Source organism: Ovis aries, chromosome 1 (assembly GCF_016772045.2).
Source record: "Ovis aries strain OAR_USU_Benz2616 breed Rambouillet chromosome 1, ARS-UI_Ramb_v3.0, whole genome shotgun sequence".
NCBI lineage: Eukaryota > Metazoa > Chordata > Mammalia > Artiodactyla > Bovidae > Ovis > Ovis aries.
In genome coordinates, this window is record NC_056054.1 from 177,811,646 (window position 1) to 177,827,564 (window position 15,919).

At 44.0% G+C, this 15,919-nt stretch overlaps 1 protein-coding gene across 3 annotated transcripts in view; it reads left to right on the forward strand.

Moving 5' to 3' along the window:
• Positions 1–8,108: 8,108 nt before the first annotated feature.
• C1H3orf52 (chromosome 1 C3orf52 homolog) overlaps positions 8,109–15,919 on the forward strand; it is a 37,458-nt gene continuing 29,647 nt past the window's right edge. For all 3 annotated transcript variants that reach the window (XM_060404284.1, XM_042231274.1, XM_012190355.4), the window contains exon 1: positions 8,109–8,319. In XM_060404284.1, the coding sequence (XP_060260267.1) occupies positions 8,182–8,319 (138 nt within the window). In that variant the 5' untranslated portion in view covers positions 8,109–8,181. The remainder of the gene's footprint in view (positions 8,320–15,919) is intronic.

Sequence of the window (15,919 nt, forward strand, 5' to 3'; positions counted from 1 at the left end):
TTGAAAGCACATTTAAAGAGGTATTTATGAAAGAATAATATCCTTTAAAAAGCCACCCCTATAGAAGTTTTGAAGAAAATGCAAAAACAAATCTAAATAGAATTTGGTTCCTCATTCACAAATCCTAAGCCGTCAACAAGAATTATTTAATCTAAATTTGGTTCTACCTCCAGGGAGAAACACTTCTTTCTAACTACTTCTGAATCCTTAGTTTAGAGTCAGACTGGCAGAGTGAAAAAAGTCCTCAAATAGAAATTGCAACATCCATATAGATTCTAGGTCAGCTGGTTAGGGATGAAAAAATTTGCAGTTATCAGAAATCAGAACAAGTTACAAGTAAGAATTTAAGTAGTTCATTGTGAGTATATTGTGAGGTGTCAGCAAGTGTTAGTAATCCAGAAAATTTGATAGGACAGGAAAACAAGTCAATATATTCAGTATACAAAGGTTATTTCTGGGAGCAAAGAATTTGGGGTGGGCAGGTTTTAGTTACAGAGATACGCATAGTCATGGAAAAGAAAGGAACATTGGGAATATTTACTGAGATTCTGCTTTTGCCAGGCACAGGGATAAATGCATTCTTTAATTGCCTCATTTAATCCTCCTAATTCTACTGGGTAGGAACCATTTTATAAGGAGGAGAGAAGCTCATAGACTTTAAACAACTTGCCCAGGAACACACAGATAGCAAGGGTTTAAATTTGATCCTAACTCTTCTTCAAAACCTATGCTGCCATAGGGATGTCAACAGTGTACAGGGGCTAGGTTTATGAAATTCTGGAAATGCATTAGAATCTAGGTAAGAGAATATATAAGCCTCACTTCACTGTACTCAGAAGGCATTGAGAAATCTGGTGTAGACTGTGCATATGACAGGAAACAGTAGCTTTTTGATTCTCTGCAGGAGTGAAGGAGATTTTTAGACATCTGCTCATGGAGAAACCAGGCTTGGAAGATAGCTACAATCCATCTGACACGACAGAGGGGATCTCTCACTGAGACTGAGCTTTCATGGGAAAAGTTCCCTGGGGCTGGGTAAGAATGGGACCTGGGGTTTGAGAGGTTTTAATGGTTCTAATCAGGGCTTCCCTGGTGGCTCAGTAGAAAGAATCCACCTGCCAATGCAGGAGATGAGAGTTTGATTCTTGGGTCAGTAAGATCATTTGGAGAAGGACATACCCACTCCAATATTCTTGCCTGAAAAATCCCATGGACCGAGGAGTTGGTGGGCAATAGTTCAGTGTTTGTGCGAGCTCAGTTGTGCCCAACTTTTTGAGACCTTATGGACTGTAGCCCTCTAGGCTCCTCTGTCCATGTAATTTACTAGACAAGAATACTGGAGAGGGTTGCCATTTTCTTCTCCAGGGTATCTTCCTGACCCAGGGACTGACACTCCATCTCCTGCATCTCTTGCATTGCAGATAGACTCTTTACTGCTGAGCCATCAGGGAATCCCTGGAGTAACAAAAAAGCTGGACATGACTTAGCGACTAAACAACAATACAACAATGGTTCTAGTTGGGGTCTTAGGCCTCGGGTCTAGCAAGTTATCATTTCGGAGACTAGTCCAGTTAATCAACAATTACAGAGGGCCCTGTGCTGGATAGATTCCAGGAGTTTAAACAAATGGAGGAGACAGACAAGGAAAAAAATATTGCTCTTCATACTCCATGTCAGCCATTCTGGCATCTTTAGTGGTTCTCAGACAGTAAAAGTCAAACAGCCTCCAGCCTCAGGTCCTTTGTCCTGGAGTTCCTTCTTTTTTTCAGAAATCTGTACAGCTAATTCCCTTATCATCTTTAACTCTTTGCTCAAATTTCATTTTCTTAATGAAGCCTTAGTTGGCCATCCAATTTATAATCACAGCTCCCAACCTGCACCACTCAGCTCTCCAGCCTCCCTTACTCTGTTTGTCTTTTCCACAGCACACAGCACCTTCGAATATTCTAGAAATATTACTTATATTTGCTTCCCATTGATAAATATTACCCTCACAATGACAATGAGTTTGTTTTATTCAGCTATCTCTTCAGACACATCTCAAGCACCCAGAAGAATGCCTGAAACATAGCAATCACTCAGTACTACCATTTGAATTAAATTAGACTGGATATGTGACATAGTTGGCCCAGAAACAACATGTATTGGTAGCAGAGAACAGTGTGGATAACTTTTTATGGAGGAGGGGAATCAGAGAAAGTTTAGTGGGAAAAAGTGTGTTTCAGCTAAGATTTAAAGACATATGGAAGTTCTCCATACAGAAATGGGCTGGAGTGGAAGAAAAAGCATTTCAAGCAGAGGGAACACCATTCACAAAGAAGTAGGGGAAGCAACAGAATGGGGGAGGGTGAGAGCCAACCAGGAAGAGGAATGTGGTTAGGTCAGAGGAGACTACCGACTACTAAATGTCTGAGAAGATAAACTGGAAGTTGGTTATTGCAGGGAAAGGTATATGAGCGGGTTCTTCCCTATTTGCACCTCTGATTCATTCTCTGCTCTGAGCCTGGGAGGCTGATCCCTATCCTCCATCACCAGTTTCCAGTGGGAGTTACAGGCAGGCTCCTGGTAGTTGGGGAGAAAATCAGAGTATTTTTCCTTCTTGTTGGGCCATATAGCTTCCCAGGTGGCACTGGTGGTTTAAAAAAAAAAACAACAACAACAAACAAAAACAAAACCCACCTGCCAATGCAAGAGATGTAAGAGGCTCAGGTTCCATCCCTGGGTTGGAAAGATACCCTGGAGAAGGACATGGCAATCCACTCCAGTATTGTTGCTTAAAGAATCCCAGGGACAGAGAACCCTGGCAGGCCACCATCCATAGGGTTGCACAGAGTTGGACATGACTGAAGCGACTTAGCATGCACACATGCACTGTTAGACCATGGTCCTGGCAGTGGCTACAAATGCAGATCCTGTCACAATGGTACAACTTAATGGCTCTGGTTTTTAATCAGGCTCTACTCCCTTTTAGGCCTTAGGGTACAGAGGGCTTTCTGCTGTTGCTAGAACTTGGGTGCCTCAGCATCCCTTCTTGGTTCCCTTAACCCTTGCTCCTCCATTAAAAATCCTCTTAAAGAGTTCTAGCTGAGAATGCAGACTGAGTCTTGCAAGATCTGCCTTTTAGGGTAGAAAAAGGAGAAGCCAGTGCCAGCCAGCAGCTGACCGGCTACAGTTAGCTGGACCCCATTTGGCAGGCTGATGGAATCCCAAGTCCAAATGAGTCGGTAGCAGGCAAGAAACAATTAGAGAGATCGGATATCTAGGCAGTGTCTGAAGAGCAGGCATCAAGGATGCTGGATTTTTGGACACAAGTCAGTGTCTTCTGAAATGGAGCTAATTTTTATGCAATGTGTCTGCAACACAAACTTATCTCACTATGTGTGTTTGTTGGAGACAGGGATGAGAACTAGGGAAGCAAGCTGGCTCTCAGCACACACCCTGCTTAGCAAACAATTTCACGCTCATAAGACCAGAAGTTCTGAACCATGGACTTGTATTGTGGGTTGGTGCATAATTTTTTCCTAAGACTGTGTGTGTGTATGTGTATATGTGGCAGTGGTGGTGGTAGGGTACTGAAAGGTTGTTGTTGACACTTGCAGGTTATTTTTTCCATTTGGAGACCCCTGACCTTCCTGCTGTTCATGGGCAAAATGATAGGATACCAAAAGAGGAACTCCCCAGGTCATTAGGTGCCCAATATGCTACTGGAGATCAGTGGAGAAGTAACTCCAGAAAGAATGAAGGGATGGAGCCAAAACAAAAACAATACCCAGTTGTGCATGTGACTGGTGATAGAAGCAAGATCCAATGCTGTAAAGAGCAATATTGCATAGGGACCTGGAATGTCAGGTCCATGAATCAAGGCAAATTGGAAGTGGTCAAACAAGAGATGGCAAGGGTGAACATCGACATTCTAGAAATCAGCAAACTAAAATGGACTGGAATGGGTGAATTTAACTCAGATGACCATTATATCTACTACTGCGGGCAGGAATCTCTCAGAAGAAATGGAGTAGCCATCATGGTCAACAAAAGAGCCCAAAATGCAGTACTTGGATGCAATCTAAAAAACGACAGAATGATCTCTGTTCGTCTCCAAGGCAAACCATTCAATATCACAGTTATCCAAGTCTATGCCCCAACCAGTAACACTGAAGAAACTGAAGTTGAACGGTTTTATGAAGACCTACAAGACCTTTTAGAACTAACACCCCCAAAAAATATCCTTTTCATCATAGGGGACTGGAATGCAAAAGTAGGATGTCAAGTAACACCTGGAGTAACAGGCAAATTTGGCCTTGGAATGCGGAATGAAGCAGGGCAAAGACTAATAGAGTTTTGCCAAGAAAATGCACTGGTCATAGCAAACACCCTCTTCCAACAACACAAGAGAAGACTCTACACATGGACATCACCAGATGGCCAAAACCGAAATCACATTGATTATATTCTCTGCAGCCAAAGATGGAGAGGCTATATACAGTCAGCAAAAACAAGAGCAGGAGCTGACTGTGGCTCAGATCATGAACTCCTTATTACCAAATTCAGACTTAAATTGAAGAGAGTAGGGAAAACCGCTAGACCATTCAGGTATGACCTAAATCAAATCCCTTATGATTATACAGTGGAAGTGAGAAATAGATTTAAGGGCCTAGATCTGATAGATAGAGTGCCTGATGAACTGTGGAATGAGGTTTGTGACACTGTACAGGAGACAGGGATCAAGACCATCCCCCTGGAAAAGAAATGCAAAAAAGCAAAATGGCTGTCTGGGGAGGCCTTACAAATAGCTGTGAAAAGGAGAGAGGCAAAAAGCAAAGGAGAAAAGGAAAGATATAAGCATCTGAATGCAGAGTTCCAAAGAATAGCAAGAAGATATAAGAAAGCCTTCTTCAGCGATCAATGCAAAGAAATAGAGGAAAACAACAGAATGGGAAAGACTAGAGATCTCTTCAAGAAAATTAGAGATACCAATGGAACATTTCTTGCAAAGATGGGCTCAGTAAAGGACAGAAATGGTATGCACCTAACAGAAGCTGAAGATATTAAGAAGAGGTGGCAAGAATACACAGAAGAACTGTACAAAAAAGATCTTCACGACCCAGATAATCATGATGATGTGATCACTCATCTAGAGCCAGACATCCTGGAATGTGAAGTCAAGTGGGCCTTAGAAAGCATCACTACAAACAAAGCTAGTGGAGGTGATGGAATTCCAGTTGAGCTCTTTCAAATCCTGAAAGATGATGCTGTGAAAGTGCTGCACTCAGTATGCCAGCAAATTTGGAAAACTCAGCAGTGGCCACAGGACTTGGAAAAGGTCAGTTTTCATTCCAATCCCAAAGAAAGGCAATGCCAAAGAATGTTCAAACTACCGCACAATTGCACTCATCTTACATGCTAGTAAAGTCATGCTCAAAATTCTCCAAGTCAGGCTTCAGCAATATGTGAACCGTGAACTTCCTGATGTTCAAGCTTCTTTTAGAAAAGGCTGAAGAACCAAAGATCAAATTGCCAACATCCGCTGGATCATGGAAAAAGCAAGAGAGTGCCAGAAAAACATCTATTTCTGCTTTATTGACTATGAAAAAGCCTTTGACTATGTGGATCGCAATAAACTGTGGAAAATTCTGAAAGAAATGGGAATACCAGACCACCTGACCTGCCTCTTGAGAAATCTGTATGCAGGTCAAGAAGCAATAGTTAGAACTGGACATGGAACAATAGACTGGTTCCAAAAAGGAAAAGGTGTATGTCAAGGCTGTATATTGCCACCCTGCTTATTTAACTTATATGCAAAGTACATCATGAGAAACTCTGGGCTGGAAGAAACACAAGCTGGAATCAAGATTGCCAGGAGAAATATCAATAATCACAGATATGTAGATGACACCACCCTTATAGCAGAAAGTGAAGAGGAGCTAAAAAGCCTCTTGATGAAAGTGAAAGAGGAGAGTGAAAAAGTTGGCTTAAAGCTCAACATTCAGAAAACGAAGATCATGGCATCTGGTCCCATCACTTCATGGGAAATAGATGGGGAAACAGTGGAAACAGTGGCAGGCTTTATTTTTCTGGGCTCAAAAATCACCGCAGATGGTGACTTGCAGCCATGAAATTAAAAGATGCTTACTCCTTGGAAGAAAAGTTATGACCAACCTAGATAGCATATTCAAAAGCAGGGACATTACTTTGCCGACTAAGGTCTGTCTAGTCAAGGCTATGGTTTTTCTTGTGGTCACGTGTGCATGTGAGAGTTGTACTGTGAAGAAGGCTAAGTGCCGAAGAATTGATGCTTTTGAGCTGTGGTGTTGGAGAAGACTCTTGAGAGTCCCTTGGACTGCAAGGACATCCAACCAGTCCATTCTGAAGGAGATCAGCCCTGGGATTTCTTTGGAGGGAATGATGCTAAAGCTGAAACTCCAGTACTTTGGCCACCTCATGAGAAGAGTTAACTCATTGGAAAAGACTCTGATGCTGGGAGGGATTGGGGGCAGTAGGAGAAAGGGACAACCGAGGATGAGATGGCTGGATGGCCTCACTGACTCAATGGATATGAGTCCGAGTGAACTCCAGGAGATGGTGATAAACAGGGAGGCCTGGCGTGCTGTGATTCATGGGGTCGCAAAGAGTCGGACAGGACTGAGGGACTCTACTGAACTGGCCTTTCTTGCCTGTTACCCTCTCAGTACCTGCGACTCCTCTTCTCAAACGCATTTAATAATCACCAAGGTTTATGAATGTTAGCTACATATGTCTGACTGCTTTGCTGACATCAACTCTTTTAATCCTGGCAACAACTCCATTAGGTGGGTATTAACATTAGGTCGACTTTCCAGATGAGAAAATTCAGCACAGAGAGCTGAAGCCCAAGGTCTCAAAGTTTGGAACCCCTCTCGCCGTGAGAAGGGATTAGTCTAGGCATCCTGGTTCCTGAGCCTGCAGTCCCCTCCTCTACTCATCAATGGTCTTTGTCTGACTCTAGACTCATAAGAAAGGGTGGGTTTGTGCGTATTAGTCACCTTCATTTGCTTAGTACCTTGTACGATGGCTGGCACTCAGGAGACAGTTATATGTTCATTGTTGCTGTTGTTCAGGCACTCAGTCTTGTCCGACTCTTTGCGACCCCATGAACTGCAGCATGCCAGGCTTCCCTGTCCTTCACCATCTCCCAGATCTTGCTCAAACTCACCTCCATTGAGTCGGTGATGCCATACAACAACCTCATCCTCTGTCGTCCCTTTCTCTTGCTTTCTATCTGTCCCAGTATCAGGGTCTTTTCCAATGAGTCGGCTCTTCTCATCAGGTGATCAAAGTATTGGAGCTTCAGCTTCAGCATCAGTCCTTTCAGTGAATATTCAGGGTTGATTTCCTTTAGGATTGACTGGTTTGACCTTCTTGCAGTCCAAGAGATTCTTAACAGTCTTCTCCAAACTTCAGTTTGAAAGTGTCAGTTCTTTGGCACTCAGCCTTCTTTATGGTCAACTCTCACATTCATACATGACTACTGGAAAAACCATAGCTTTGACTATATGGACTTTTGTCCGCAAAGTAATGTCTCTTTTTATATGTGGTCTAGCTTTTATATGTGGTTTATCAGCTTTTCTTCCAAGGAGCAAGTCTCTTGATTTCATGGCTGCAGTCACCGTCCACAGTGGTTTTGGAGCCCAAGAAAATAAAATCTTTTACTGTTTTCGTTGTTTCCCCATCTATTTGACACTAAGTGATGGGATTAAATGAATGAAATTTTGCTAGGCAGTGAAAGCTGGAGCAAGCCCTGGCAACGGACGACTGCTCGGGGAGGGTGGAATGTCCATCCATGTCAAAGCCCAAAGCCCAAAGCCCAATCAGGCCACCCACTCAGCTTCTGCTTTGTATTGAATTGTGCGAATTGAAAATGGCAGAGCAGGCAGCGCCCTGAACAAACCAGAAAAACAGCCTTCTTCCGCCGTGCTCTCGAGCTCACAGCTGGGAATACCTGCGGCGCCTGGAGGGAGCGAGGCGCGCTTCCTCCGCGCTAAAGGCAGCGGCCGGCCCGCCCCGCCCAGTCGGGTCCCGCCTACCACCCGAGGCCTCCCCGCCCGGGGGTGGAGTGAGTAGCTCGCTGGGCCACTTTGGACTCTGCACCCGCGGGTGTGCGCGTGCTGCTTCCTGGCGGGCTGTTTAGTCCCCCTCTGCCGGTTCATGGAGGGGGCCAGTCCCCCATCTCCCCGAGATGAGCTGGAGCTCTCGGTGATCCAGGGGCAGTCAGACGAGCAGACGCCTCTCAACGGAGCCGTCCAGGGCATCCTTTCTTTAGCCGAGGGGCCCTGCCCAGCCCAGGTAAGCTCTCCTTGGCGCTGGCCGCTGTTGGCTGCAGGCCAGGACCCGGGCGTGGTAGGGCACAGTTTCAGGTTTCCAGGCAGCTCCCGGGGCGCAGCCGACCCCCAGCGCCCCTGGTGCTCTCTGGAACATTCTGAATGGAACAGACACAGAAGTGCCCTCCAGCCTGAGCCTGCCCTCGGATCCCTCCGACTCAGGGATTAAGGAGTTTTATCAGCGAAGTGTGCGCTCTTCTCTTCAGAGAGAGAATCAAATGGCACCCCACTCCAGTACTCTTGCCTGGAAAATCCCATGGGCAGAGGAGCCTGGTAGGCTGCAGTCCATGGGGTCGCGAAGAGTCAGACACGACTGAGCGACGTCACTTTGACTTTTCACTTTCATGCATTGGAGAAGGAAATGGCAACCCACTCCAGTGTTCTTGCCTGGAGAATCCCAGGGACGGGGAAGCCTGGTGGGCTGCCGTCTGTGGGGTCGCACAGAGTAGGATACGACTGAAGCGACTTAGTAGCAGCAGCAGCAGCAGAGGTGGTTTTGGAAATTTTTTTAACTTTCAAAAATCCCCCCACCCCCACCCCCGGTGCAAAGAGTTAGAATGATAACCGGAGCCTTCTTTTCTTGAGAATCTCTTAGCCTTCCTTTTCTATACTGCCTTGCCACTTGTTCCCCTCCGACTCCCCCACCCCCAGCCTTCACCCACTGCCCACTATCATCCATCTTGGCTAACCATCCCCTGGGTCCACACTTTTATGTCTTCTTCGCCCAGTCTGGACATTTGGTTTCGCAGAAAGAGATGTAGGGGAGAAGGGAGAAAAAGGGCAAGAGAAGGAAATGGCAACCCACTCCAGTATTCTTGTCTGGAGAATCCCGCGGACAGAGGAGCCTGGCCGGTTGCAGTCCGAGGGGTCGCCAAGAGTCTGCTACTGAAGCGATTGAGCACTTAGCACAGAGGACTGGGGTGCGGGTGGGATGGGAGTGAACTTGCCCTGCCTAGCTCAGTTTCCAGGTTCGTGTCTCAAAGAACTAGACTATGGTCGTTTGCTTTGGCCTCATTTCAGTTTCTGAGAAAGTCGCTGGTGATGTTTAGACAGAACTCTTTTCTGATTCAGCCCTAACAGTGACAGGAAACTTATTCATTCTCATCAAATGCTTGTAAAACAGCAGAGACTTTGAATTCTACCTTCTGATTAACCCTTCAAAGTGGCTTGATGTTTACTAGGTATATGGACCTCCCCATGTATATACATATGCTTACAACCTGACCTTTCTGGGTCCCTCTCCTCCACTTCCTGTTTCTTTGACTGTTCAGCTGTTAATTTGAGGGGTAAACAGGAAATTCAGAAGTTGAAAGCATTGCTTTTGCCTTCTTCTTGATTCCTGGAAATAATGTAAAGTCTGCTTTTATAGGTACCCTGGAGAGTAATTTGGTACTTTATATTTGAATGAAAGATGAATGCCATAGGACAAGGAATGTTGAAGAAAGATGATTTGATCTCTGTGTATGTGGTTGTAATGGTGGACTTGCTTGGGTGGACTTGTATGGGTCCTCCAAGGCAATGTCAGGGAGTGGGAACTGGGAGTACTTGCCTCATGTTGGGTAGACCCAGGAACCCCAGGGACTCCATGGTTTGGGACTGAATCCAGACATCTGAGTTCTGGTGACACCTTCCCTACTAAAAGGTGTGTCCCGAGGCAAGGAACTAAGGTGTACGTTTTCTTTTCCCAGCTGTCAACTGACGGTAATGTAATGTGGCCAACCAGTCTTCTGTGAGCCTGGGAATGCACATTAAGTCAGTGGAGGAGCCGGACATATATAGGGTGTCAGTATTTTATTATTGTTTAGTGCCTGCTTGGTAGAGATTGTTCTTTCATGTTTTAATTACTTCCTTGTTAGCCAGGTGTATACAGATATCTGAGACTTCCTTGTGAACTAGCTTTGTAGGCCACTGAATAGGATAGCTGTGTGAGGAACAGAATGGTGTGCAGATGAAGGTTACATCAGCATTTGGAGAACATTCTAGAAATGCTTGAAGAGGAAAAACTTTAGAAAAGAGAAAAAATCCTCATCTAATGTGTTGATCATTCTCTTTGGTTCCATAGCATCAGTGGAAGTGTATTTTAAATAGAAAAGTCAACAAGTGTAGCATAAGCATGAGATACAGACTCTTAAGAATTTGGTGTGTAGGTCTCTTTATACTGTATGTTAAGATTTCCAGTTTTGAAATGTAGCATAAGACCATGTGGTCTTATTAGCCATATGTTTTGTACCTATCATGTGTCAAATACTTCTGCTACATAAATGCATTTAATTAGCACAACTAACTTCATTCTGATTTGACAAAGAGTGAAGAACTTGAGGCTCAGAGAAGTTACCAAAATACTGAAGTTCGTTGGCTCTGAGATTGAACCCAGGCTTTTTAGGATTCAGACTTATGCTGCTTTTGTTGATTTATTTTATATGTGTGCACATATATGAAAAGTGAAAGTGTTAGTCTCTCAGTCCTGTCCGACTCTTTGCAACCCCATGGACTGTAGCAGATTCTCCAGACAAGAATATTGGAATGGGTAGCCATTCTCTTCTCCAGGGGATCTTCCTGACCCAGGGATGGAACCTGGGTCTGCTGCACTGCAGGTAGATTCTTTACTATCTGAGCCACGAGGGAAGCACATATGTGTGTATGTATATATATATATATACACATTAATATGTACATCTAATTTGAATGTATAGGCATAATCGCATAATTTATATTCATTTGTGTATAATTGCCTAAGCTGTATACTATTACTGATTCTGTAAGTGATGGAACGTAGGTGAAATACGAGGAGTTGAGTGGTGAATTGGGACTGATGAGGGAGTTGCAGGCAGATGGGTAGATGGGTGAGGAGCAGGGAACAGTTTGGGCATCATTGGGAAGAAGACATCCCATATCATGGAGTATCTTCCTACTTGGAAGGGATATCTGAGAGTATTCGAGGGTCATGGGAAGAAGTTCTTTCCCTTTCTTAATTTGGGTTTGGAAATTGAAGGGAAAATTGTACGCCATTGAACTTCACTTTGCCTACTGTCAGTGTAAACAGGGCAGTGAAGTTGGGTCAAAACTGGAAAAGCCATCAGGAATAATTGAGCCAGACTAGCTCTTTTTTTTTAATCAATTATTTGTTTGCCTGTGCCTACTCTTAGTTGTGACACATGGGATTTTTGATCTCCATTGCAGCATATGAGATCTTCAGTTGCAGCCTGTTGGTTTCCTGACCAGGGATCAAACCCGGGCCGCCTGTGTTTAAAGCATGGAGTCTTAGCCACTGAACCACCAAGGAAGTCCCAAGACTAGTTTTCTGTTATGGCTTATTACATGGACTCTGACCTCAGTTTTTAAACAGAAGTCCCAGAGACATTTTTAAGGATAGTAGCCTCATAATAATAAGAACTATTAATTCAGTACATGGAGAGTTTTGAGGCGGGCAAGGCAGATTTGAATAAGTTGGATAAAAATTAGCCCATTGCCATGTGTTGTTTAGAATTTAGGACTAGGATCAACTGGCTCTTTTGTGCTTTAGTCAACAAGTAGATTAAGTCCCACAATGAACATTAAAGTATAGATTGTACTGTGTGCTAAGAAAATTTCCCCCTCATCTGTGTAATATCTGGGCTTCTCTGGTTGCTCAGTGGTAAAGAATCTGCCTGCAATGCGGGAGCTGCAGGAGACATGGGTTTGATTCCTGGGCTGGGAATATCCCCCAGAGGAGGAAATGGCTACCCACTCCAGGATTTCTGCCTGGAGAATCCCATGGATGGAGGAGCCTGGTGGGCTACAGTATATAGCATCGCAGAGTTGGATCTGACTGAAAAGACTGAGTGTGCACACGTATAATTTCTGCTTCTCTTTGAGCCAAAGAGAAGAAAAGCCTTTTGTATCCAAGAGCTATGTAGTCCTGCTATTGTTGCAGGACCGTATGTCATGTATCTGAACCTTATCTGAAGAGGGATGTGAAAATCTGGGGGAATAGGCAAAGGAAAATCACAAAAATTCTTGGGCTGTATACTTCAATCATTGAATGTGAGATGCAGTTTGTAAGAATCTTTGAAAGTCACTCTGGAGAAAAAGCTTCCCGTGGCCTCTCTTCTAATGACCTAGAACTTGGGCAAGAGAGACTAAAGAAGGCAGTGAAGGAGGCAGTGTGTTTTCATGACCCAGTGTGCACGAGTAGCACACATCTTTTGTGTCAGAGGCTCTGCACCCTCAAGGTCCAGTGGAATCCCCTGGGGGCACTTCTAAAAAGAATTCTTGGGTTGACTCTAATGTAGAGACAGCTGAGAAGCCCTGTACTCAGTTGTTGTCTTGTGTGTGGCTAACTGACCATTTTACTATGACTTATAGGATGTGAAGATGAGTCATTCAAAGGATCGTGGTCTCTGCCTTGGAGCTGACAGCAGGCAGGTGAAGGGGGCTGCATATAGGATGGCTGTGATGGGCTGGACTGGAAGAGGCATTTCCTACAGAGGAGGGCTGTGTAATTCTGAGCCGAGTTCACCCAGAAAGTCAGAATATTGGTCTCATCAAACCACTAGGGTCCTGGTTATAGTCTTTAGGGGACAGCATATATGAAGGCCCCAAAGACCAGAGAGGTACATGACCCTCATTCTCTGGCTCATTTGAGACTCCAGGCCATTTCGTGTAGGGCCACCCAAGATGGTCATGGTGGAGAGTTCTGACAAAACTGGAAAAGGGAATGGCAAACCACTTCAGTATTCTTGCCTTGAGAACCCCATGAACAGCATGAAAAGGCAAAAAGATAAGACACTGAAAGATGAACTCCCCAGGTTGGTAGGTGCCCAAAATGCTACTGGAAATCAGTGGGAAAATAACTCCAGAAAGAATGAAGAGATGGAGCCAAAGCAAAACAACACCCAGTTGTGAATGTGACTGGCGATGGAAGTAAAGTCTGATGTTGTAAAGAGCAATACTGCATAGGAACCTGGAATGTTAGGTCCATGACTCAAGGCAAATTGGAAGTGATCAAACAGGAGATGGCAAGAGTGAACATGGACATTTTAGGAATCAGTGAACTAAAATGGACTGGAATGGGTGAATATAACTCACATGACCATTATATTTACTACTGTGGTCAAGAATCCCTTAGAAGAAATGGAGTAGCCATCAGAGTCAACAAAAGAGTCCAAAAGGCAATACTTGGATGCAGTCTCAAAAACGACAGAATGATCTCTGCTCGTTTCCAAGGCAAACCATTCAGTATCACAATAATCCAAGTCTATGCTCTGGCCAGTAATGCTGAAGAAGGTGAAGTTGAATGGTTCTATGAAGACCTACAAGACCTTCTAGAACTAACACCCCAAAAAGATGTCCTCTTTATTATAGGGGGCTGGAATGCAAAAGTAGGAAGTCAAGAAACCTGGAGTAACAGGCAAATTTGGTCTTGGAGTACAAAAAAGAAGCAGGTCAAAGGCTAACAGAGTTTTGCCAAGAGAACGCACTGGTCATAGCAAACACCCTCTTCCAACAACACAAGAGAAGACTGTACACATGGGCATCACCAGACAGTCAATACAAAAATCAGATTGATTATATTCTTTGCAGCCAAAGGTGGAGAAGCTCTATACAGTCAACAAACACAAGACTAGGAGCTGACTGTGGCTCAGATCATGAACTCTTTATTGCCAAATTCAGGCTTACATTGAAGAAAGTAGGGAAAACCACTAGACCATTCAAGTATGACCTGAATCAAATCCCTTACAATTATACAGTGGAAGTGAGAAATAGATTTAAAGGACTTACGTCTGATAGACAGAGTGCCTGAAGAACTATGGACGGAGGTTCATGACATTATACAAGAGACAGTGATCAAGACCATCCCCAAGAAGAAGAAATGCAAAAAGGCAAGATGTTTGTCTGAGGAGGCCTTACAAATAGCTGAGAAAAGAAGAGAAGGGAAAAGCAAAGGAGAAAAGGAAAGGTATATGCATTTGACTGCAGAGTTCCAAAGAATAGCAAGGAGAGATAAAAATTTCAATGATCATTGCAAAGCAATAGAGGAAAACAATAGAATGGGAAAGAGATCTCTTCAAGAAAATTAGAGATACCAAGGGAACATTTCATGCAAATATGGGCACAATAAAGGACAGAAACAGTATGGGCCTAACAGAAGCAGAAGATATTAAGAAGAGGGCAAGAATACACAGAAGAACTGTACAAAAAAGATCTTCATGACCCCCAGATAATCGCGATGGTGTGATCACTCACCTAGAGCCAGACGTCCTGGAATCCGAAGTTGGGTGGACCTGAGGAAGCATCACTACAAACAAAGCTAGTGGAGGTGATGGAATCCTAGTTGAGCTATTTCAAATCCTAAAACGTGATGCTGTGAAAGTGCCGCACTTAATATGCCAGCAAATTTGGAAAACTCAGCAGTGGCCACAGACTGGAAAAGGTCAGTTTTCATTCCAATCCCAAAGAAAGGCAATGCCAAAGAAGGTTCAAACTACCGCACAATTGCGCTCATCTCACATGCTAGCAAAGTTATGCTCGAAATTCTCCAAGTCAGGCTTCAACAGTATTTGAACCATGAACTTCCAGACGTTCAAGCTGGATTTAGAAAAGGCAGAGGAACCATAGATCAAATTGCCAACATCTATTGGATCATCGAAAAAGCAAGAGAGTTCCAGAAAATGTCTACTTCTGCTTTATTGACTATTCCAAAGCCTTTGACTGTGGATCACAACAAACTGTGGAAAATTCTTCAAGAGATGGGAATACCAGCCCACCTGACCTGTCTCCTGAGAAATCTGTATGCAGGTCAGGAAGCAACAGTTAAAACTGTACATGGAACAGCTCACTGGGAAAGGAGTGCCTCAAGGCTGTATATTGTCACACTGCTAATTTAACTTATATGCACAGTATATCATGTGAAATGCCGGGCTGGAGGAAGCACAAGCTGTAATCAAGATTTCCAGGAGAAATATCAATAACCTCAGATACGCAGATGACACCACCCTTATGGCAGAAAGCAAAGAAGAAAATAAAGAGCCTTTTGATGAAAGTGAAAGAGGAGAGTGAAAAAGTTGGCTTGAAACTCAACATTCAGAAAATAAGATCATGGCATCTGGTCCTATGGCAAAGAGATGGGGAAACAAGGGAAACAGTGAGAGACTTATTTTTTCAGGCTCCCAAATCACTGCAGATGGTACCTGCAGCCATGAAATTAAAACACACTCCTTGGAAGAAAAGCTATGACCAACCTAGACAGCATATTCAAAAACAGAGACATTACTTTGCCAACAAAAGTCTGCCTAGTCAAAGCTATGGTTTTTCCAGTAGTCATGTATGGATGTGAGAGTTGGACTATAAAGAAAGCTGAGGTCTGAAAAATTGATGCTTTTGAACTGTGGTGTTGTAGAAGACTCTTGAGAGTCCCTTGGACTATAAGGGGATTCAATCCTAAAAGAAATCAGTCCTGAATGTTCACTGGAAGGACTGATGTTGAAGCTGAAACTCTAATAATCTGGCCACCTGATGTGAAGAACTGACTTACTTGAAAAGTCCCTGATACTGGGAAATATTGAAGGTGGGAGGAGAAGGGGTAG